The sequence below is a fragment of the Tursiops truncatus genome, chromosome 15 (assembly GCF_011762595.2).
Source record: "Tursiops truncatus isolate mTurTru1 chromosome 15, mTurTru1.mat.Y, whole genome shotgun sequence".
In the NCBI taxonomy this organism is placed as follows: Eukaryota; Metazoa; Chordata; class Mammalia; order Artiodactyla; family Delphinidae; genus Tursiops; species Tursiops truncatus.
The window spans coordinates 32852733-32875539 of record NC_047048.1 but is presented as its reverse complement, the minus strand read 5'-3'; the positions used below and the strand labels follow the sequence as shown (position 1 = coordinate 32875539).

General features: G+C 46.1%; 1 protein-coding gene and 1 long non-coding RNA gene across 21 annotated transcripts in view; one reads left to right on the top strand and one right to left on the bottom strand.

Moving 5' to 3' along the window:
* Positions 1 to 22807, top strand: part of RBFOX1 (RNA binding fox-1 homolog 1) — a 2189093-nt gene that overhangs the window by 947085 nt on the left and 1219201 nt on the right. For all 19 annotated transcript variants that reach the window (XR_012326128.1, XR_012326127.1, XM_073792340.1 and 16 more), the window contains one exon: positions 19050 to 19112. Coding sequence is in view for 17 of the 19 variants with exons in the window: in XM_073792340.1 (XP_073648441.1) it covers positions 19050 to 19112 (63 nt within the window). In the remaining 2 variants the exon portion in view is untranslated. The remainder of the gene's footprint in view (positions 1 to 19049; positions 19113 to 22807) is intronic.
* LOC141276596 (uncharacterized) lies at positions 743 to 6946 on the bottom strand. 2 transcript variants are annotated; one of them, XR_012326491.1, is made up of 4 exons: positions 6837 to 6946; positions 6360 to 6478; positions 5409 to 5483; positions 743 to 905 (listed from the first exon to the last, which is right to left on the bottom strand). It is a non-coding gene; the product is annotated as an uncharacterized lncRNA (long non-coding RNA). The 2 variants fall into 2 exon arrangements; XR_012326492.1 differs by having other exon boundaries at positions 6360 to 6481; positions 6675 to 6942.

Sequence of the window (22807 nt, the reverse complement as noted above, 5' to 3'; positions counted from 1 at the left end):
CTCTGCTCTTTCCAGTCTCTCTCTCTCTCTCTTTTTCTCTCTCTACTCTGGCTCCATTTGTGGCAGAAAGCCCTTAAGTGAGTCTTTACACTGGAGGTTTGTATGCTCAGCCCATCAGTCTGTGTGCTATTACCGAGTTTTATCCTCTGAGTACATAGCCTGTAGTTGGGTTTGAATATTAAGTGTCAAACTCCAATGCACCGGTGAGAGGTTTGCAGCGACCAGCAGGTCCCTTCCACGTCCCTGAAAGCAGCTGGGCACTCTCCTCATCGATACGCGGGCTCATTTCACACGTGTCACATTACTGGGGTGAAGCTGCTGATACAGTGCGTGATGCTGAGGGGACCAGTACCTGCATCTGGCCTCTTTCCTGAGGTGAGGAGGGGAGAGGGACACCCACTCGGGAGAAAAGCGTGTAGAGCCGGCTGTTCACAAATGTGAAGGTTACTTCAGAGAGCCCTGGGAGCATTTTGTCAGTTTTGTTTGCAGAGAGATAGGGAGTGAAGGATTATGATCCTTGGCGCCAATCATGTCCCCCAGGCCACAAGCTAATCCAGCAGGACACCAGATGTAACATAACCATTTTCTTTGCACATTTCTGTGTGGTTATCATGGAGGGCAGGAAGGGAATGAAAAGGCTTCGCTGAGGAGATAATCATCAAACATCTCTCCCTCTTCTGCAAAGGAATCAGCCCTGGGTTCACATGCATTGAGTCATAGCAGCAGTCATTCTTTGCACAGACATTTATTGAGCGACCTGTTGTGTGCTGGGCACCTTGCAAGATGCCGTGGGTATGGAGGTGAAGGTTCCACCCGACTTCACAGAGATCCCCTCCACGGATCTAGTCATTAATCCACTCACCCAGTCATCAATCACCGGTTGTCAGCTTGTGCCAAGTTCAGCGCTAGATAGTCAAATAAGAAAGAGGGCAAAAGTTTGGTTCTGGAAGCAGAATCCTAGCTTTACCACTAAAAAAACCTGGGTGACCTTTTTCTTCAAAGCCTCACATTGCTTATCTGGAAAATGGATACTGAAGCAGTTCCTGCCTCGTGGATAGATGTAGCGATCGGGGGACATGATATTTGAAGAATGCTTAGCACACTGCCAGGCACTAAATGTTAGCGATCAGAGTGCCGTAAGCTCGCCATCTAGCGGGAGACCACAAATGCGTGACTGCTAACAGAGCACAGGGTGACATCCGTGGACCTGCTGTCAGATGGTGGCTTAAATCCCAGCCTCACCACTTACTGGTGACCTTACAATTGTGGTGGTCTTGGGCATGTTACAAAACTTCTGTGAACCTTGGTTTCCTCTTCTGTAAAATGAGAATGATATTAGTGTTTATTAGCTCAGTTCTCCGGCACGGTGTCCTCGACATAAGCCATCACCTGCTATCGTTTTCCATCCCGCTAACGGAGCTCAGAGTAGCACCCAGAGCTCCCCACACGCCTCCCATTTGTATGTGCCACACGTAAATCGTGTATCCCTGAGAGGTCGAAAACAATGATCAATTTAGTTGACAAATTTTTATTTTGTCTCTAGGTTTTCAGAATAATCAGGGTGTAACAGCTGCCGAGGCTTGATGATTCCTTTTCAAATCAAGTTCAGTGCAGCTGCAAAGTATCTGAACTTTGCCTTTTGCTAAGCAGAACCTGACGGGTTCAGTTAATATAGCACATGCGTGTGATTCACCAAGACCTTTTTTCTGGGTCGGCAACAGTGCTTATTAAAAAGTAGAGAGACCTTTAGTGCTAATGTACCAAGCAGGGTTCGAGAATGACAAGCCAGCCGTCTCAGGAGAGCATTTCCCAAAGGCTAGCCCTGGAAATGAAACAAATCATGGTGCGTTCACATATTTGTTGGATGCAAATACAGTGTGATGTTTAAATGTATCACATTGCCCTTTGGGTGTTCATGGAAAATTTGGAATTACAATCTGTTTTGGTTCCTGGGTGACCAGGCATCCCACACACAGTAATTTGGCACTTAAGAGGCCAAAGAGTTTCACTGGGAGGGCACATGATGGAATTGGTAGTAGCGGATGGAAGAGACTACAGGGACCTTGACCCATCCCCTGTTGTCTTGGTCCTCATCTCTGACACCCTGTCTTTGTGCCCAGGTAAGGAGCCTTTGCAACCCACAGTCGGATCTGGAAGCTTCCTGGGGGATGGCGTAGGTGGTGGGAGCTTCAAAAGGGAGGGTCAAGCTGACTACTAACAACGCAAAGAAGAAAATGCAAGTGCCTGGAGCGTTTGACATCCCCAGGGATTCAACTGAGTGGGCTGATCATTTTCTCTTTTTCGCTTTCAGTGTGTCTCTTTTTTTTATGGAGATGATAAACTAATTAACATCATTCTTAAGTGGCTTCAATTAACAAGGCAGATCTAAAGACTCTAAATACATTAATTCATTTATTCCTCAAAACAGTCTTCTTGAGATGAGTGGTATTACTACGATTCCCATATTACAGATGGAGACCTTGAGGCTCAGAGAAGTTGAGTAACCTGCCCCAAGTCACAAAGCCAGCCAATGGTGAGGCAGAAATAAAAGGCCGGATAAAGTGGTTTCAGAGACTGCATTTTCCAGTAGCTCCCTGAGCCTCTATCTCCATCTTCTCACTCCCAGCCCTTTCTGTACTGCGTGGCCGGTTATTCTCCTAAAAATACAGGTCAGAATATATCCTACTCTTCCTCAGACATCCTTCATGGATCCTTCATGCCTACCAGTCGAAGCCTAAACTCATTTATTTACAGTGGCCTAGAGCCTGGCCTTTGGGGTCTGATGGGTTTCATTGAAGGGCACAGCTCCCCTTTATATCACTCAGGTGTCTTTCATAACCCTCTGAGCTCGGTTTCTCAGCTGTGAAGCTGGTGTTAGAAGCTCCTACTTCACAGATTTATTGGGGAGACTCCGCCCTCTGTTAGTCTGTGTAAAGCATTAGGCACCGTGCCTGGCACGTAGTAAGTGTTCCTTACATTGGTGCTGTTATTAGGTACATCCAGTGAAGCCTCCCCCATCTAGCCTCATCTTTCCAGGATCACTCCCCCCACTAACCTTCCCACATTCATCCTGGCTCCTGAAGATCGCTCAGGATCCCCCCAGGACACCTCGGAGTGCCATGCCTCCACCTGGGGAGCCAAACGCTCTGTTTAAACCGCGGTATTTCCAGTTCTTCAGGCTCCCCTTGTCTGACCGCAGAATAAACAAAACCTAATTATTCTCCGTGAGTCATCTCAGTTGTCACTTTACTGTGTATGTTTCCTCCACCACCACCACCCCCCCCCAGTCAGAACATGTCCCTCTACCCTTGCTCTGCTTGGAACCTGGTTTCGCTGTTGCTTTCTATCAGCCGTTATTAATGTGAGCTCGTTTAGAAAACGGAGCATCCCATTCATCTCCGAATCCCGAACTGTACCTGGCCCCGTGCTTTGATGGTTTTCACAGAGCGGGAGCTCAGCAAATGCCGGATGGATTAATGAGTGGATGCACACATTCAAATGAATAAAAATAACTTACATTATGTTCCCTTTAAAAACATTTACTTCCTCTGAATTGTCACTGAAAAAATCCTTGAGGATTAGAAATAGAAGCTGGAAACTTTTGGAATGTAGATTTTTTTTTTCCCTTTTGCTTCTTCAAGTTGTAGACTGAAGATGCCTACATATTTTAAATCTGAAGGAAATTCTGCTCACCCAGACTCTAAAGCCATGTGGAATTACCAAGACTTTCGTATGTATGAATGCTGTATGTTGATGGCTGTCACGTGGTCTAGAAGAATATGGACCATGGGTGGAAATCAAGTGAACCATTTTTTCCTGGCTGGGGGTTTGCTTTAGGATTAAGGACTATTTTCTCACTAAGTGATACAGACCTTATTAAAGCAAGTACCTTTCTTGATATGATCCTTTTCTAAGTTTTGTGAAAGGTTGAAGCATTTTAGGGTAAGTTGGAGCATTCTCTGTGAAGTGAGTAAAAGTAACTCATGACTGTTGTTGTGAAGATTCTTCAATGAGAAAATATTACAGAGAAAGTTTAGAAGAGGGTCTGGAACTTATAGTAAATGGTCTATAAATGCTCCATCTGAGCCCAAAACGTGAGGCTTCACATAATAGAAGTTGCTTGCATTTATCAAAGTGGTACACGTGTGCAAGCATTTTGTGAAGTGTTTTACAGGCATTATTTCCTTCAGTCTTCAGACAAGTCCTCTGGTGTAGGTCCTGCTCACCACATGCCAGAGGAAGATGCTGAGGTTCAGAGCGGTCTGTAAATGTCCCAATGTCAGACACAGAGGAAAACTAGAACCCAAGTTTTGCTTACTTTAGGTCTTGAGTTCTTGCGATTAAATGTTATTTTCGGGCTTCCCTGGTGGCGCAGTGGTTGAGAGTCCGCCTGCCGATGCAGGGGACACGGGTTCGTGCCCCGGTCCGGGAAGATCCCACGTGCCATGGAGCAGCTGGGCCCGTGAGCCATGGCCTCTGAGCCTGCGCGTCCGGAGCCTGTGCTCCGCAACGGGAGAGGCCACGACGGTGAGGGGCCCGCGTACCACACACACACAAAAAAATGTTATTTTCTCTCATGACAAAAATCAGAGAAGCAGATATTTTTGTCTTGAATATTTTGTCCTATATCTCTTGTGGCTGAGTCTACAATATTTATCACTTACTTGAAATCATGCTGTAAAGAAAATATCACCCAAAACAAGTTTGGATAAGGTCTCACATTAAACATGTAACTTTAGATGATGACCTGAAGTGGCCCTCGGAACATTTACCAAACCGTTCATGACTTCAGTCTGGCTTTATGACCTCCCCTTTTCCCTCCTGGAGATGCTGAGTGCTGTAGTGATCCACCTTTCTACCTGGCTATTTTCCCTTCATTTCACTGTCTTTGTCTTTCTGTAACATCGTGCCACATGGCTTGGTGGTGCTTTGCTGTGAAGGCTTGGCTGTGGGGACTTTTCTTGTATCTTCAGAAATTCATTGCATTTCTTTTAAAATTAGACATTTCCTTCTGACTAGATGTGTTTTCTCTATTTTTGTTGAATCTGTGTGGGGTGGGGAGTTTCGTACGAAGAGGTACTCGCAGTATATTTTATCTCGCTATCGACTCCTGTTGAGACTTACATACACTTTTTAAAAATTGAAATATAGTTGCTTTAAATGTGTTAATTTCTGCTGTACAGCAAAGGGATTCAGGTATACATATATATACATTCTTTTTTTATATTCTTTTCCATTAGGGTTTATCACAGGATACTGAATATAGTTCCCTGTGCTATACAGTAAGACCTTGTTGTTTATCCATTCTACATATACTAGTTTGCCTCTGCTAATCCCAAACTCCCACTCCATCCCTCTCCCGCCCCCCTCCTCCTTGGTAACCAAAAGTCTGTTCTCTAAAGACTTACATACACTCGTAGGGTATCTTTGCTGATTCACTCATTTATTTTCCTTCTCATGAGAATGCACGTGAACCAAATCATCTGGAGAAATTAAAAGAGCAATTAAAATCATGAAGGTCCAAACCCTTTCTTTTGCAAATGAGGAAACTGAGGCTCAGAGCTTAAGTAAACTAATCAAGGCCAAACAGCTAGTTAATAGCAAGGATGGGTTTAAAACCCTGTTAGTGACTACTTTAGGAAACAATTTTTTTAAGCCTTGTGTTTTTCAGAATACCAAATTTAGGAGGGATTTTTAGATGGAAAGAGGGTAGCAGTGCATCTTTGAAAAGTACTCTCAGCACTAGAAAAAAAATAAATTAACAGTATTATCAGCAAAGGCATGTGATGTATTTTACATAGAGGTCTTTCCCAGACTTGGGAGCAGCCCCTGCCACAGTGATTCTGTTGCGATCTGATGCTTACTGTTCTCATACGTAAAGATAACTGCACCAAGCTTGCCTTGATAGTTTTACTATTTCCTTGAGATGACATTCTGGAGATGATGAGGCCAGCTTGAATTTTCAGTGTAGTTGTGAGACCTTTCTTACGTTGAAATGAATTCTCGTAAGCTGATTATCTCTCTGAAGAAAATATGATGTCCGCATTTCACAGCCTAGTGCCTATCATGTTAGTGCCATTTTTATTCTGAGACATCTCCCCTGGTCTGAATTAAATAAGGTAATAAGGCGCTCTGGAGTCCAACACATATTAAATAGAATTTTTTTTTTAAATTGAGACTTACAGAGAAGAGGATGGATTTTCTTTATGGTACATTTTCTTGCTCCATGTTGAAGTACGTGCTTTTCTTTTATAGAGCAATGAGTTATGAAGCTCAAAAATAAAGTGTTCTCAGCGGTGTAAATAAAGGAGTTATCTGAGCAAATATATCACACCATGTACTAAGGGTTTTTTCCTTACCTTTTGTTTTGGTTTCGGTTTTTGGGTCTCTTTCCCCCCTTCTCCACGCCAGGCTGGTTTATGCAGTGGTTAGGGTTGTGTATTGTTGACACATTAATCATGATAATAGAAATGGAGAGCTACTTTTCATTGAGAAACAGATTCAAAATAAAAGGTGATTAATGAACAAAAGTGTCATGCATTCCCAATGACGTGCTTCGTACCCCAGCTCTGTAAATCTGTTTGTATCTCAGCCTCTTGTGAGCTTTCTGACTCCTATATCCTTTCTCCATTTTACATCAATGGTTCGTTGACCCCCCCCACCCCCCAACCTACCAGGTGTCTTGGAAGGAGGCCCATTCGAATCACGGGAGGATCTTTCTCGTGGTGCCCTATGTCTGATGGGACTCCAAAGGCTGGGGAGCAGTGGTTGCCGTTCAGGGGGAGAGACTGCTACTATGTCTGAGAGGCCTCCCTTTGTAAGCCCTTTGCTTGTACCTGCACAATCTCTCTCTCCAATGACAAAGATCAACAGAATTAGTGAGAAGATGGAAAGTAACCAGTGTGGATTGGTGGGGTGGGCATGGTCCATTGTGCTGAAGCTTCTTCTGTGAGTGAGAGCTGATCGTGGCATCCTGGCCCATCTAAGCTCCTCTCTTGTAAAAGCATATCACCGTCTCTGTGACATCACCCACCCACCTGCCCCCCGCCCAGGTCCTGAGCCATCACCAGCAAGCGATGATGTTTGCTTGGAATGGGGAACATTCTCTCTGAGAGCAAATACAGCATAATTGCCATTCAGATCAGGGTTGAAGTTCTAATTTCTCCATGGGAACTTGCACAAATTCTTAAGCTCTCTGAGTATCACACTTCATCTGAAAATTAGAAATAATGATGCCCACAGCATAGGGATGTCGTGGGAATGCAGTGGAATGCGGCGTGCAGATCGCTCATCACGGTGCATGGCTCAGAGGGAGCGTTGGACACTGCTTCTCCTCCTCTTTCCTATTATTATTATTACTATTCTCCTGTTATTATTATTGTCTTGATATACATTCACATACGTATGTCTCTATTTGTCTCAAATCGGTATTTACTGAGTTTCTTTAAGTTACAATAGTTTACATCACTTTACTTCTTTAAGATCATCCTCAGCTTGGGAGGAGGCCTTGAGTATGATTACAGTAGGTACAGCTCTTTGAACACCCCGTGTAATTACACTCTAAACCCTTTCCCTATGTTATCTCATTGAATCATTGAAAGAATCTGCAAAGAGTCATTGTCATTTCCACCTTATCCACAAGGGAACTGAGGCCCAGAAATGTAAAGTAATTTACTCAAGGTCACACAGCTAGGAAGTGCTGAAGCCGGGATTTATACCCAGGTGAGGACGACTCTCAACGTCAAAACCCTTCCTTCATGCATACACTGGTCTCTTCAGATGTTGTCATGGGTCCTCTAGTGACCCGTCAGAAGCTGGATATGGGATCTGTGGGGAAATTGGGCTTAAAGAAACAGCTTTCAGTGATGTGGTGAGTTAGTGAAGAACCCCTGGGTCTCAGATGGAGACCCTTGCAATGCCAGAAGAGAACGTGATTTCATTCTAGAATTATTCACTCATTCATTCATCCATCCCACAGATATTTAACGAGCACCAGTTTTGGTCCAGACGCTGTGTTAGGTGCAGAGGAAGGTCCTCAGTAGGGGACAAAACCCTCCGTGTCTGAGTCCTCGTGGAGTATTCAGTGGAGCACGAAAGGCAGATGCTGATCAAATGGTTGTGTTTTGCTGTGTGAGTTATAAGTGACGATAAGGGAGCCGGTCCTAGATCTGCTGGAGAGACAGATGGAGGAGGCTTTGCCAAGGAAGCGATATTTGAGCTGAGAGTTGAAACCACACAGGGTAGAAACCACAAGGGCATGGTCTCCTTTCTCTCTGAGCCCTGCTCCTGGAGCCTGGCGAGTTGCAGGTGACACTGAGCCCTCTCTCTAATCAGTTTTCATGCCTTTGAAGTAGCAGAGTTTTTTCTGTATCCAATTTCTGCAGACGTTCGTCCTCTCTGTCCATCTCGAGTCTTTTATGTGTGAGGTTCGGTGGTTTGTACATGGATGAGATCCTTTGGTCTCCTTGATACCAAGTAGGTACCAGGCCAGCTCCAGACACTGATGGATTTGGGTAAACTCAGTTCATGTGAACTCGTGAACATTTGCTGAGAAGCCTCATTCCTCTTGGTGGAATGAACTCACTGGCTGTTGGTGCTGTGATGGGAAGGAACATTTTTGTCTCCCAGACAATTCTGTGTGATGCCAGTAATCAGCTTGCAGTCCCCATCCATTTCTGCTAGTCTTTTATCGTTCAACCTGAGTCTGTCTGCAGGAATTAAAAATCATTCCTGTCTCTGGTTTACTTTGCCCATCCTCCCCTCCAGGACCTCTAAGAAACCTCATGGCCCACAGTCCCCTTTAAAGGGTGGAAATGTGGAATTCTCTAGGTTCATGGTAGGAAGCTGCTCCACGAAGCTGATGGTCACAGTTTTTCTCCTCCTGCTAGAAATGAGCCTCAAGGCCCTGCCAAAAAAGCCATACTGGGCCATTTCTCTACTTTTACTTTTTATTTATTTATTTTTTGCGGTACGCGGGCCTCTCACTGTTGTGGCCTCTCCCGTTGCGGAGCACAAGCTCCGGACGTGCAGGCTCAGCGGCCATGGCTCACGGGCCCAGCCACTCTGTGGCATGTGGGATCTTCCCGGACCGGGGCACGAACCCGTGTCCCCTGCATCGGCAGGCGGACCCTCAACCACTGCGCCACCAGGGAAGTCCAATTTCTCTACTTTTAAAAAACTGATAGGTTTACCAAATATTGGTTAAAAGTATGAATTTTACAGCCACACAGAACTGGATTTGGCTTGTGGCTTTGTTGATTACTAGCGGTAAGACCTGGGGCAATTTCTTTCAGATTCTTAAGTGTCAAGTTCATCATCATAAAAAGGGAAATAATGGATGTTGTGCCCGGGAGGGGTGTTTTGTAAGTAAAATGCCTGGTAAGTGGTAAATGCTGAGTACTGGATAATGATCATAGCAGTATTACTATTTATTATTATTATTCATATCTTTACTTATTTAGATCTTTGTGAACATGTATGTGAATCTGTGTAAGCTTCTATATCAAGGGTGGCAGTCTTTCTCCATAAAGGGCCAAGTAGTAAATATTTTGGGGTCTGTGAGTCAAAGAGTCTGTCACGACTAGTCAGTTCTCTTACAGCGTGAACACAGCCATGGATAATACACAGACAAAGGAGCATGGTTGTATCCCAATAAAACTTTTTTAGCAAAACAGGCTACGTGTTGGATGAGACCCACGGTCCATCTGGTCCACAGGGCAAGCTTCAGTGGCACAGTTGCCTGGTCTTGCACAGCCTGCCTGTGTGGTCCTGAATAGGTCTCGCCCTGATCACTCAGTCACCAAAACATGGGCCGTAAGTGACAGAAACCCACCCACCAGAGGGGCACTTTCTCAGGAAGGCACCCCAGTATCTCGTGCTCATCCTCAGTGTAGGACGTTCAGCGAGGCATCAGCAGTGAAGGCAGAGAGACACAAAGGTTATCTGGAACCCACGTGGCGAGTGGAGAGCTCTGGGTGGGGCCCTCTGCTCCCCTCTGCATCGGCTCTGTTCTCCTTGCTTTCCAAGGGTGGACTTGTCCTGCTGTGCCGTCTTCTTGTCCCCCATCACTTCTCCCAAAAGGTGCCCTGGTCCTCAGTCTGTGTCACCATCCAAGGGCCGTGTCCATGAGCTGACAGCAGCATGTTGCCCTCATGTCCAGGTTGTAAAATCCTAAGATAAGGGTCCTAATGCCCATCCCAGGGTCAGGCCTTGCCCTCTTCCAAACATCTGTCCAGGGAGAAAGAAGGTGAGTGGGAGAGAGACGAGACACCCCCATTCCTGGGCAGGTGCCCTTCTTAGAAAAAGGGATGTGGGTGCAGAGACACAACAAAACATCCCCCTCTTCCTTACTCCTAAACAAACCTTTGCTCAATAACGCCTCTAAGTGACACTGTTTTGACTCTGCACCATATTTCAACTGCCTATTCTGGGCCTGGCCACAGGGACGGCTCCTCTCTGCTTACCCAAGAAGAACCTGGTGATATTTCCCAGCTGAAAGCACATACCTCTTTCCCTCACTCTACACCCAGAAAGTTTTAATTTTATAGAGATTGAAATAATCAGGTCTCACGTGTATATTTCCTTTCACAGAGTTGCTTTCGCATGCTTTGAATGCAATGTCCTGTCTTATGTACTTGGTGGAAAAAAAATAATATAAATACACCTTGAAATTTCCCTAGAGTTCAGCTTCCCTGTTTCATACCGAGTCTAGCTAAAGTTTGGAGCAGAATAAAAAGCGCCTCATTGCCTTACACCCTGTTATCTCTGGCAGGTTCAAATACAGTTTCTCCAAGAAGGCTGTGGTACCTTTGCTCTTTCTGGCCTTGATTCTGAGAGTCTGAGGATTTCTTTGGAGTACACACAGAAGCATCTTTCTGACAGACAGTGCAAATTAAAAGATCCTGTGCGGCCCAGGAACCTGGGACCCAAACGTGCCCCTTGGGTTTTCATTTACGGTTAGGCAGTGCAGACACAATTATTGCTGACAGGGAAGCAGAGGCTGGTGGCAGAGTGCATGTGACAGGAGGCTCATGCCAGCCCATAATTGGGAGGATTATTTTTAATCAGAACATACCCTACAGCCCAAACATTAGAAATCTCCTGTAATGCCAAGACAGGAAATTAAACACACCAACAATAAGCCTCAAAGCGGGGTGGCGTATAGGGTGTAATATCGTTAGTCTCTCAAAGGTCCCTGGAGCTTTCGGGGGAAGTGTGCTTCCCTGGGGAGGGAGACCGGGAAGCATCTTCCCACGGAGCAGCCACCGATACTGTACCTGAGCCCTGACTGGACAGGGTGAGTGCAGCCAAATTCAACGCAGCAGGCAGACGAATGGACGCTTATTGCATTTCAACAGTGCGACAAGTCGAATATAAGCCTTGGAGCAGCGGCTGCAATTGCATTTCATCAGTGAGGGAAGAGCCCCATTGGTTCTTTAGTTTGGGAACGCTTAAATGACACCTACTATGTGCCAGCAGCTGTGTTGGCCAGTGGTCTACCTGGGCTCTGCTGTCAGAGTCACCTGGATAATCTTACTTACTTGGCAAAATTTTGCAAAGCACGTTTCGACTTTGTTTATTGGAAGGACTGTTGTTGACCAAGTAGGCATCATTGTTGGGCGTCTGGCATGATGAACATGTATTGACGAGCCATGCCAGGTAGTTATATCGTGTAATCCTCACACCAGCCCTCCAAGGAGCAGGGCATTATTATTCCCATTCGATAGGTAAGAAAACAGAGGCTCAGAGAGGTCAAGCAGCTTGCCCAAAATCACATTGCTAAATGAGTGGGAGAACTGATTTCGAACCCGAGTCTGTGTCCCAAATGGCTATAGTACCATCATTCATGAATAAGGTAAAGTATGACCTGGGGCTGTAAAGTGCTGATGACCCAATGGAGAGGACAGATAAAGCCACTAACGTCTGCGAGCCACGAGTGCTCAGAGGTACCAGTGGAATTCTGAGAGCAGGGAGGTGGGAGCTCTTCGCTGTGCTTGGCAAGGGCACCCCAAGGATGTGATAGGTTAGGTCCCTGTTCCCCAGGCAGACGAAAAGAGAACAGACTCCCAGGCAAGGGAAGCAGCCAGGGCAAAGGCTGGTGAGGTTGGAGTGGGGTGAGGATTCCATTTTAGCTTAGAACTATTGGCTGTTGGCTTTTGTTCTTGTTCAGCTCAGTCACTTATTCAACAAAGGCAAAAGGGGAAGAACATGACCTTTGGGGGAATACTCAATACAGACCAGGCATCGGATGTGGGAACGGGGTAAGATGCAAGAAGAGATGGTGCGGGACAATCAGCTCAACGAATGTCCCATGCCGGCCTTGCTGCATGGGTGCTCATGCCTGACTGCAGTGGGAGATGGTGCTTTAACCCACGGCACCCCTTAGAAAACAGACCGCAAGTTCACAGTAAAATGATGCATTGGTCTTGAGTCTGGAGCTCAGGTGCTGAGATCCTGCAGCGAATCCAGGGACACGGCAAATCATTTGCATGGCCGAGCACGGCTGGGCAGATCACTACTGCAGTGGCGGCCAGCGGTCAGCAGCCTCATGTCATGTAGCTGAGAGTCACTGGATTCCCTTGGGGAGGATCGCCGTCTCCACCCTAAGGAAGCTGTCATGCACCTCCCATTCTGGCCCGCTTGCCTCCCATCCCAGGAGTGATTGGCACCTGCCCCTCCACGCTCCACCATTGCCAGATCGCACATTATTAAGCCCCTATGGTACCAGCTGCATTACTCTGTGCTGATGTGGCTTCAGGGCCCCTTTAAGAACAGTTAAGCTCCAGACACCTGAATAAGGTCAGGGGCCGCTGAGAAGCTTGGAGAGAGCGCACGTGGTCATGATCACCGATGTGGTCAAGATACAGCGGGCGTATTTGAAGGCAGAGCTGCTGGAGAAGCCTCCCAGCTGGGGGAGATGCCACCCTTTGAGACACGTGACTCTTTTGTTGGCAAGTAACAGAGACCCACTCAAAATAGCTCGAAAAACGGGGACATCCATTACGCAGCCCAGAAGTGAGTCTCAGCCGTGAGAGTCGGGAGGTGCGGTCAGTACCAGGAGGGTCAGGCATCCTGAGCAGCTGGGTCATCCGTCAACGAGGCAGCCCCCACGCCCACCCGGAGCCCTCTGCCTCGGGGCCCCTGCACTCTTGCCTCTTTGCCTCTCTACTCTGTTCTTCCTGCTCCAGAGCGTGGCTGCTTCCCTTCTTGCTGAGTACGTGGCAGGGAACAGTGACCCCACAATAAGCGAGTTCTCAGTTCTGGGAGCCGGCGGAAACTTCGCAGCGCTGTGCAAATTCCCGGAAGAAAACTGAACTTGGATCAGGTGACATCTCATCCCTACTCAACACAGCCCTAAGGGAACCAAGGGTCAGGTACCTCAGACCTGATTTCTGGACTGAGCTACGTGGAGATGAGGTGGGGGAGGGAAATAGCTCTTAGAGAAGCTGGTAGTCACCGGAAGTGTGTCTAAAGTTAGCCACAGGGTGAGAAAGCCTGCCTCCTTCCCTCCCTTCCTCCCTCCCTCCCTCCCTTCCTTCCTTCCTCTCTTCTCTCCCCTCTCCCTCACTCACTTTCATCCTTCCTTCAGCAAGTACTATCACATGCCTTCCATATCCACTGCAGTGTGGTCAGAGGTAGAGTTAAAACGGTGAGCAGACACACGTGATCCCTGCCCTCATGGAGCCGGCATGCTGGTGACACAGGCAGGCTTGAATTAGAGCGTTTTCAGCTGACTGTGAAGAGACAGCTGTGAGATGCACTATGAAGGAAAGACAATGGGCTCGTGAGACCGTGTGGCCAAGGTTTCCATGAGGAAGTAACGATGAGAGCTGATTGGGTGTTAAGAGCATCCCAGGTCAAAGACACAGCCTACAGAGCATCCCTGTGGCTGGTGGGGAGTAAGATGTGACCCAGAACTGGCAGGTCCCTGGGGCTGGTAACACAAGGGGTCTGGAGGGAGGGTGTGACTGCTCACTAACGAACAAACAAGGCTGAGGCTGTGGCTAGGAGCACACCATGTGGGGCGTCAGCCTGTGTCCCCCACCGTCGTGAGCTTTGTCCTCAACGGAATGGGCAGCCGTCCACCTAGGGTTGAAACCGTCAAGTAACGTGGGTGCATTCATAGCTTGGAAAGATTGCTCTGCCTGCTCCGTGGGGGGCTGAGAGGGGCAGGTGTAGAGACAGGAGGTCTCAGCAGCTCATCATGGTCACCCATGTGCAGGAATCCATGAAGCAGTGCGTGGCCGATTCTGTGGAAGTAGAAACGTTGCAGTAGCCAGCCCTGTTGAGAGAGTCCGAGTTAGAAGCTTAAACTACGCACTGCCTGCCCAGGGGTCATCAACTTCAGCATCTTGGAAGTAATTGGCTCGCTGTCTGTGCATCCATTTGGATGGAGTGCCGAGGTAACTGCAGCTAATGCACGGAGTGCGCAGCTCCGCCTGCCTTTGTTCCGACGTCCTTTCTGTTCCCTTCACTCACAGCTCTTTAGCCGGTGCATAGTCTCAGTGCCATGAAAATTCCATCCAATTTCACTGGGACCCAAGATTCTCCCTGGTCACAGATTGCCCTTTAGGTAGTTTGTGAGAGTAATTACAAACTCAGGACAGTCTTAGTTTTGTTTTGTTTCATTTTAAGTGACATCACTGCTTTGGAACTCTAGATCCTTAGATTTTCCTTGCTGTCTGGTGCCATTGCTAATGACCATTTCTATTCTCACCTTGTAACAATAGTTCTCAGCCTTTGTTTTTATAAAACAATCCACCTAAAGGATTTGACAGATTCTTATTAGTGTAAAGGATGGGGGGGTATAAAATTCATTTCAACTGCAGGTTGGATTAAAAACAGATCCAAAGGTGTGGGCATGAAGCTGACATGGATGTGAAATTAATCTTATCACCTGCATGCCAAGTAGGGGAGCACCATAGAAGGCCATGATGCTCAGAGAAAACTTCTTTCTGGAGTAAAGCTCAGGGCCCTTCCTTGGTGCTGTAGCACTTTGGGTCAGCGAGCTTCCTAGGCTTTCCAATGTGGTGAGCAGCTGCTAAGAGGCTGGGCACTGTGCCGGGCGGCAAGGCAACTGGGTTGGATAGAACATTGTCCTTGCCCTCCAGGAGTCCACAGCCTGGACAGGCCAATGCTGCAGTGGGTTAGAGAGAGTGTATGATTCTTGTTCAGATCGAGGAATGTGCAAAAGGCCATGGGACACCTGGAAAAAAATCAGTCCAGCTGGATGGGTCAATGAAAGTTACAGAGAGAAGTTTACATTTGGGTGGACCTTGAAGAATGAGTTCAAATCGGGCCAGGTGATGGGGAGCTCTGGAAGGAAGACGTGGCCAAAGGGTTGGAGGTGTATAGTGCTACGTGTCTTTCAAAGTAGTTCAATTTAGCTGGATCTTCAATGTGAGTGAGTGTCTTAGGGGATGGAGGAAACAACTGGAGAGGAGGAGGGGCAGGGGTTAAGAAGGTTGAACTTGATCGTAGGACCTATAATAAGTATATCTATGGGGCTTCCCTGGTGGCGCAGTGGTTGAGAGCCCACCTGCCGATGCAGGGGACACGGGTCCTTGCCCTGGTCCGGGAAGATCCCACATGCCGCGGAGCGGCTGGGCCCGTCAGCCATGGCCGCTGAGCCTGTGCTCCGCAACGGGAGAGGCCACAGCAGTGAGAGGCCCGCGTACCGCAAAATTATATCTATGGATATATGATCAGTCTACCTAGGCTCTACTACTGCTGCTATTTCTATTATTAGGGCACAGATAATCTCCAGCTGAGGCATACTATGAATTTACAGAAGATAACCGTATAGTTTGACTATTCATTTCCTAACTGTCCTAAGTCTTCTTTCCACTTCTTCTGGTCGCATTCTTCTCATCATTAAGATCTCAACCCCACTTCCACTTCCTGGCAAGGCCTCCCCCAGCATCCCTGACCAAGCTCTGTCTTCCCCAGTAGACTGTAGGCATCAGGAGGACAGTGTTAGGCATTCAAAAAGACTTAATAAATAATAATAAAATTTTAAACGGCATCGACTTTGTACCAGGCACAATGCTAACTGCCTTACAAATATTAACTTTTTAAAAAAATAAATTTATTTATTTACTTGTTTCTTATTTTTGGCTGTGTTGGGTCTTTGTTGCTGTGCGCGGGCTTTCTCTAGTTGCGGCGAGCAGGGGCTACTCTTTGTTGTGGTGCATGGGCATCTCACTGTTGTGGCCTCTCTTGTTGTGGAGCACAGGCTCTAGGCGCGCGGGCCTCAGTAGTTGTGGCATGCGGACTCAGTAGCTGTGGCTCACGGGCTGTAGAGCGCAGGCTCAGTAGTTGTGGCGCATGGGCTTAGTTGCTCCATAGCATGTAGGATCTTCCTGGGCCAGGGATCGAACCCCTGTCCCCTGCGTTGGCAGGTGGATTCTTAACCACTGCACCACCAAGGAAGCCCCCAACTATTAACTTTTAATACTCACCTCTATCCACTGAGGTAGGTACTATGTTTATTTGCATTTTACTGAGACAAAGAAAGGTTAAGTGACTTATCTGTGGTCACAAAGCTAGTAGGTAGTGGAGATGTGGATGGATGGAAGGAAGGAAGGAAGGAAGGATGGATTGAATGAAGGAAAGAAGGATGGAAGGTGCTTGGATGGATGGATGTGTCACTGAATCAAACCTTGGTCCATTCTCCCACTCACAGTAAAGCCAATCTACTGACACTAGGCTGTGGTGAAGGGAAGTACCACATTCACTGTGGGCACCAGACAAGGAAGGCAGCTAATGCTCAAAAAACCCTAACTCCCCTTCTGGATTTCAGGGAAGAGTTTTTAAGGGCAAGACGAGGGAGGGAGGTCACAGGGTGTGTGATCAGCTTATGCACAGTTCTCTGATTGCTTGATGTTGGGGTAACAGGGTGGTGTCACTGGGGTTAACATGATCAATTCTCAGGCTCCAGCAGGTCTGGGGGTTACATACTCATGGTCATCATGTAGTTAACTTTGTCCATTTGTTGGGGGTTTTAGTACCTGTAAAACAACTCAGGAATGGGCATCAGATACTATTATCTATGTACTTCAGGGAGGAACTAAAGATTCTGTGACTGCCGTATGATTGATTTACTGTTTAAATTGTTTCTAGTTCTCCTGGCCCAACTCTACTTTTGTCCCAACATGTTTACAACCTTTCAAACATTAATTCTTAAGCCAAGCTTTTGTGACTCAGGGGAGACCTGGAAGACTAGAGCTTTTCTACAAACAAGAAGCAGGCAGAGGACATGGTGAGGGTCTATCCTGGGAAGGCCCCATAGGGTCCTGCTTGGTTACAGATGGATAAGCACTGTTACCACCATCCTCAAGCTTCATAGCTGTCTATACCCTCAGGCCTCTCCAGCCACTGGTCTCTCTCTTTCCAGTATTTTGGAACCTCTTGATGTTATCAGATATTCTAATTTATCAACACCAGTGCTAGTGAAGTTTAAAAAAAATGGTGCATATTAAAAAGGGGAAGAGTATTTTTTTTTTTTTTTTTTTTTTTTTTTTTTTTTTTGCTGTACGTGGGCCTCTCACTGTTGTGGCCTCTCCCGTTGTGGAGCACAGACTCCGGATGCGCAGGCTCAGCGGCCATGGCTCACGGGCCCAGCCGCTCCGCGGCATGTGGAATCTTCCCGGACCGGGGCACAAACCCGCGTCCCCTGCATCGGCAGGCCGACCCTCAACCACTGCGCCACCAGGGAAACCCGGGGAAGAGTATTTTTTAAACATATATCTGCCAATCATGTTTATAATTGAGCTCTGAAACTTGTGAATTGCATTGAGTCTGGGTATAAGTTATAACCCTGCTTTACAGGAGTAATTGAAAGAGCACTGGATCAGGATTCTAGAACACTGAAAACCAGTCCCACCTCTGCTACTTAAGTTTCTTCCAGAAAGGAAGCAAGTCAGGGCCAACTCTCGTTGGTGCAAGGTGCCGTATACATCTTTCAGATTTATTAGTAAATCTTTTTTTTTTATTAATTAATTAATTTATTTTTGGCTGCATTGGGTCTTCGTTGCTGTGTGCGGGCTTTCTATAGTTGTGGCGAACAGGGGCTACTCATCGTTGTGGTGCACGGGCTTCTCACTGTGGTGGCTTCTCTTGTTGCGAAGCACAGGCTCTAGAGCGCAGGCTCAGTAGTTGTGGCGCACAGGCTTGGTTGCTCCGTGGCATGTGGGATCTTCCTGGACCAGGGCTCGAACCCGTATCCCCTGCATTGGCAGGCGGATTTTTAACCACTGCACCACCAGTGAAGTCCCTCTGTTAGTAAATCTTGATTTTTCTGGTTGAAGATGACCTTTCCCCCTACTCACTGAGTTATATGATATTATAATGGCCATTTGCAGCTCAGGTGATATTAGGTTTATTTAAATATTAATAAAAATGAATCTTCCTCCCTCTGATTGGGTGACAGTAGCCATGTTTATAAAATTTATTATTGATGGGACACCTTATATCACAATTTTATTCATTGCTAAATGAAGTCACTTGGAACCCTAGCTATCACGGGATTGAGCATTACAGAATCTTCAAGTTCTAGAATTGAAAGGAAATTTAGAGTTGGTTTCATTCTGCCTAACTCAGTTCAGGAGATTCCGCAATAATATCCCTGAAAGATCAATCTCCCATCCTTGAACACATCCTGTGACAAAGGGCTCACTGTGTAAGACAGGAGTATAGCAGAATGGTTCTAAACTTGGTGCCCAACTGCCCAGGTTCAAATCCAAGCTCCCCTACCTGTATGCATACTTTGCTCAACTTACTTGAGCTGTGCGAATCTCAGTTTCCTCTTCTGAAGTGGAGAAAATAGTAACGCCTTCCTAATTGGAGTGTGAAAGCATGCTATGAAAATATATTTGAAGATTTGCTGTTAATCATTTTCATCATCATCGCCATTGTCATTGTTAAATTTACCATATAATCAAGCACCTATTTTAGAGGTTAACCAGATATTACTATGACAAGAAAAGATACAGACACAATTCAAGGATACATTCCTCAATACTAAAGTCTTCCCTTCTCTTACTCCCTAGGAAACTGCTCAAAGAACTCATGCAAGTGGAACTTACAGCTTCCTTGATCAGACTCAACATTCAGTAAGTGCTACCGCTTTTGGAAGGTCATTACAGAATTCCATCCATTGCTTTGATCCTGTTTGTGATGAAAAGTCTCTTCTGCAGGCCTGGGGTTCCCACAAACACTTTGCTGCCTGCCTGTGTCTTTCTTTTTTGTACCACTGCGTTGGATTCAGAGATGAGAAGAGGCTTTGCTAGATAGAACCCCGGAAAAGAATAGAGAAAATGTCTGAGAGTGTGGATGGGTTAAACCTACCATTACTGCCTGGGGGTTAAATTAAATGTGCTTTTGTTTTCTTTTTGTTCCCTAAATTTTTCTCATCAGGAGACATTGTCCCCCTCTCCCAGTCATAGGACCCTGCAAAGTCAAAAGAAGTGGCAGCAATCAGAGGAGTTAGTGAGACCGTATATTTCTTGAAGCATTTAAGAACAGTTCATTTTGCTCTTTCTGAGCCAGAATACATTACTCCTATATAGAAATTACTTCAGAAAAGAAATTCTGTACTTTAAGATGCTGGGGTACATTTTGGAAATTTCATTTGTTTTTAGCAAGTAAGCACTTTCTGCCGTCTGCCTGTCCTATTGGACGCAAGGACTTTATTTTTGGTGAAGCTAGCAGTATTTTGTCCAATTTCTCCAACTCTTATTTTTTCTGATACACCAGCATTCGGGGTAGTGGTGACACTGCATCTCCATAAAGTCTCTGCCATCAGCTCTCCTCTCCAGGAGTTCTGCTGGCGAGCAGCTTGTTTGGGGAAGAAATCTGTAATAATGTAACCATAAATATCAAAATTTAAAAAGGCTAACTTAAGGAAATATTTAGTCTTTTCCAAGATGTAGCTTCCTTCATAGGTTTCAGAATTTCTTAACATATTCTACTTCTGAGAGTGGAGGTGACTAATTTGACACATCAAATATCATAAAGGGGCAGGTAGAATTGGAGGCTGTGGGACTCCAGGCCTGGGAGAGGCTGATCAAAGGGAATTCTTTCACCCTCAGTGGTATTTCAAGACTCCCCTTACTGCTATGGCATTTGCATATGCGAAGGGAGCTGGGGAGGAGGAGACGGAAAGAAATAAAAAGATGGTGTATTCGTCGGCTCGGCACATCAGAATGATTTCCTGTAACCCTGATCAGCTAAAGCTTGTATCACACAGGAGATTAGAGCCACAGCTTTTGTTCCCAATAAGAAAGGAAACTTCATGTCTAATTCCTTACATGCCACATCTATCCGTTAATGCCTTTGAATTTCAGGCTACAGCATTTCTTGAAAACTGGGGGATTTTGTAAGCGAAACAAGGAGGGGGCTGTTTGGCATGCAGTCTGTTCAGATCTATTTGGTGTGAAGTTAAATATGCATGTTGCTTTAGCTGTTCCTGTTTCAAGTAGTTTCCTTCTCCTGGATGCCTCGGTGGTGCTGGAGCAGACGGGGGAGGGGTAGAGGGAGGAAGGTTTTGAGGATGGGTTTTCTGATGATCTATGATCCTCCCACCTTTCTCTTTACCTTCTGGACATGATACAAGTTACTGCTCTCGGGAAGAAACCCATGTGCCTTTCCTGGATTGGAGCTGATGTTTCTAACCTAGGGGAGGCTCTAGTCCCTGAGATAATTAGTACAGTGTTGTAAGGAACTCATGTTAATTTGTCTTTGGATATGGTATTTCCATATCTAGAACTGCAGTTGGAAGAGGAAAAACTTATTAATTTGCTGCTCCAAACCAGTGTGCAGATATCTGATAATTTTTTGAAAAATTAAAAAGGAAGAAATGGAACACCTCCTCACTGGGGGTATTTAGAGCTGTTGCCCAGTCTCTGTGCCTAATAGCTTCCCATGCTTTCCTTGTGATCATAGCTTCTCTAGCACAGAAAATCGACTCCCAGGGCCAACAAGTCACTTCTCCTAGAATGTAGGTGGAGTTCTGGGAGGTTGCTTGGTTACTAGGAAAGCAGATGATCTGACATCTGCGTTGGGCTACGTGCCTGGTCCTTGTGTCCTCTTCACCAGTCACATGTGTGGTACCTCGTGGGGGTCAGGAAACTGCTCCAGCCCCTCATGGGATTTGATGGGGAGCAATGACTTTGCAGTTGGAATTTGCTCAGATCTAACGCTGTACCTGGACTGATGTTGTGGCTAAAATCTTCTCTTGCTCTGAGACAGGGTTTGATGTCTCTGTTGGCTTCAGAAAATCAATGTCCATTTCCTGCTTTGAAAGTTTAGCTATCGTGTGTTGTTTATTTTTTGTTTCCAGAATGTTCCATGTGTACTGGAGCCCTTTGGACACAGATTGGCCAATGTACGTGATGCAGAGAGTTAGCTCACATGACCCTACGTCTATGTAGGTTTCTAGCTCCCCACATCCCTTTATGACCTGTGTCTGGAAGGAAAGCTGCAGGAGGCTGGTGGTAGTAGGGTCATTTGTTGGACTTCAGCCTCAGAGTAATTTCCTACAACATCGTTTGTTTTTGTTTTGTTTTGTTTTTGTTTGTTTGTTTTATTCGGCTGCGTTGGGTCTTAGTTGCGGCACGGGGGATTTTCATTGAGGCACGCGGGCTTCTCTCTGGCTGTGGTGTGCAGGCTCTAGAGCGCACAGCCTCAGTCGTTGCGGCGTGCAGGCTTAGTTGCCCTGCGGTATGTGGGATCTTAGTTCCCTGACCAGGGATCGAACCCACATCCCATGCACTGGAAGGTGGATTCTTAACCACTGGATCTCCAGGGAGGTCCCAAACAACTTTTAAATTTAACTTGCAGTGGAAGCCTTCCTTTGACCTCTGTCTCCTGTCAGATTACACTTTCATGGCATGCTATGTCAAAATTATAATTAATTCCTTAACTGAGCAAAAATTAATCTAATGTTTGTCTTTTTCTTTAGTCCAGTGCCATCCAATAGAATTTTCTATGATGTTGAGAATATTCTTTATCTGTGCTGTGCAGTACGTTTACCACTAGCCAGATATGGCCATCAAGCACTTTAACGTGTGGCTTCTGCAACTGAGGAACTACGTTTGTGATTTTACTTATTTTTAATTAATTTAAGTGTAATCAGCATCACGTGGTAGTAACAGGCTACCGTGTTGCATGGAGCATCTCTAGATCATAGGCCCTCTGAATACAGGGGCCAGGTCTAAATTGTCCATTCTTGCACCCAGGCTGATAATAATCAGCTGTTATAGCTTAGTGTGGACATGGGTTGGTAAACTCCTTCTGTCCCAGATCCCTAAGCATCTTTCACACCCTGCAATTCCATATGCTTTATTCCCCCACATGGACCCTTGATCCAGAACTGAAGGGTTAATGACCCTCCTGCACCATCCTCCAGCATGCATCCATTCTAACTGGTTGGTACCTGACTTACGCTGGTTGTTAAATAATATATAAGCTCTGATTATGTCCATAATGTCTACTGTAGTAACGGCCATAACAGACAATCAGTACTTGTTGGATATAGTGATGGGTGAGCACATGGAGAGATGTGGGGGGATGAACAGATAAATGAATTCATCTCACCTTCTGAGGGAGCATTATGTAAGTGGGAGAAACAGAACTGACATTAGAACTGGGTCACCCTAATGGCTATTTTTTGTTCTCTGCTTACCACTCAATGTTCTTCTTCAAAGCTTCTACCTCTGCTTTGTCAACTGCTAGACCTAGAACAACTGGCTCCAGATCTGTCACTGAATTCCAGTGCCATGTGCAACACAGATTGCTGTATCTCTCC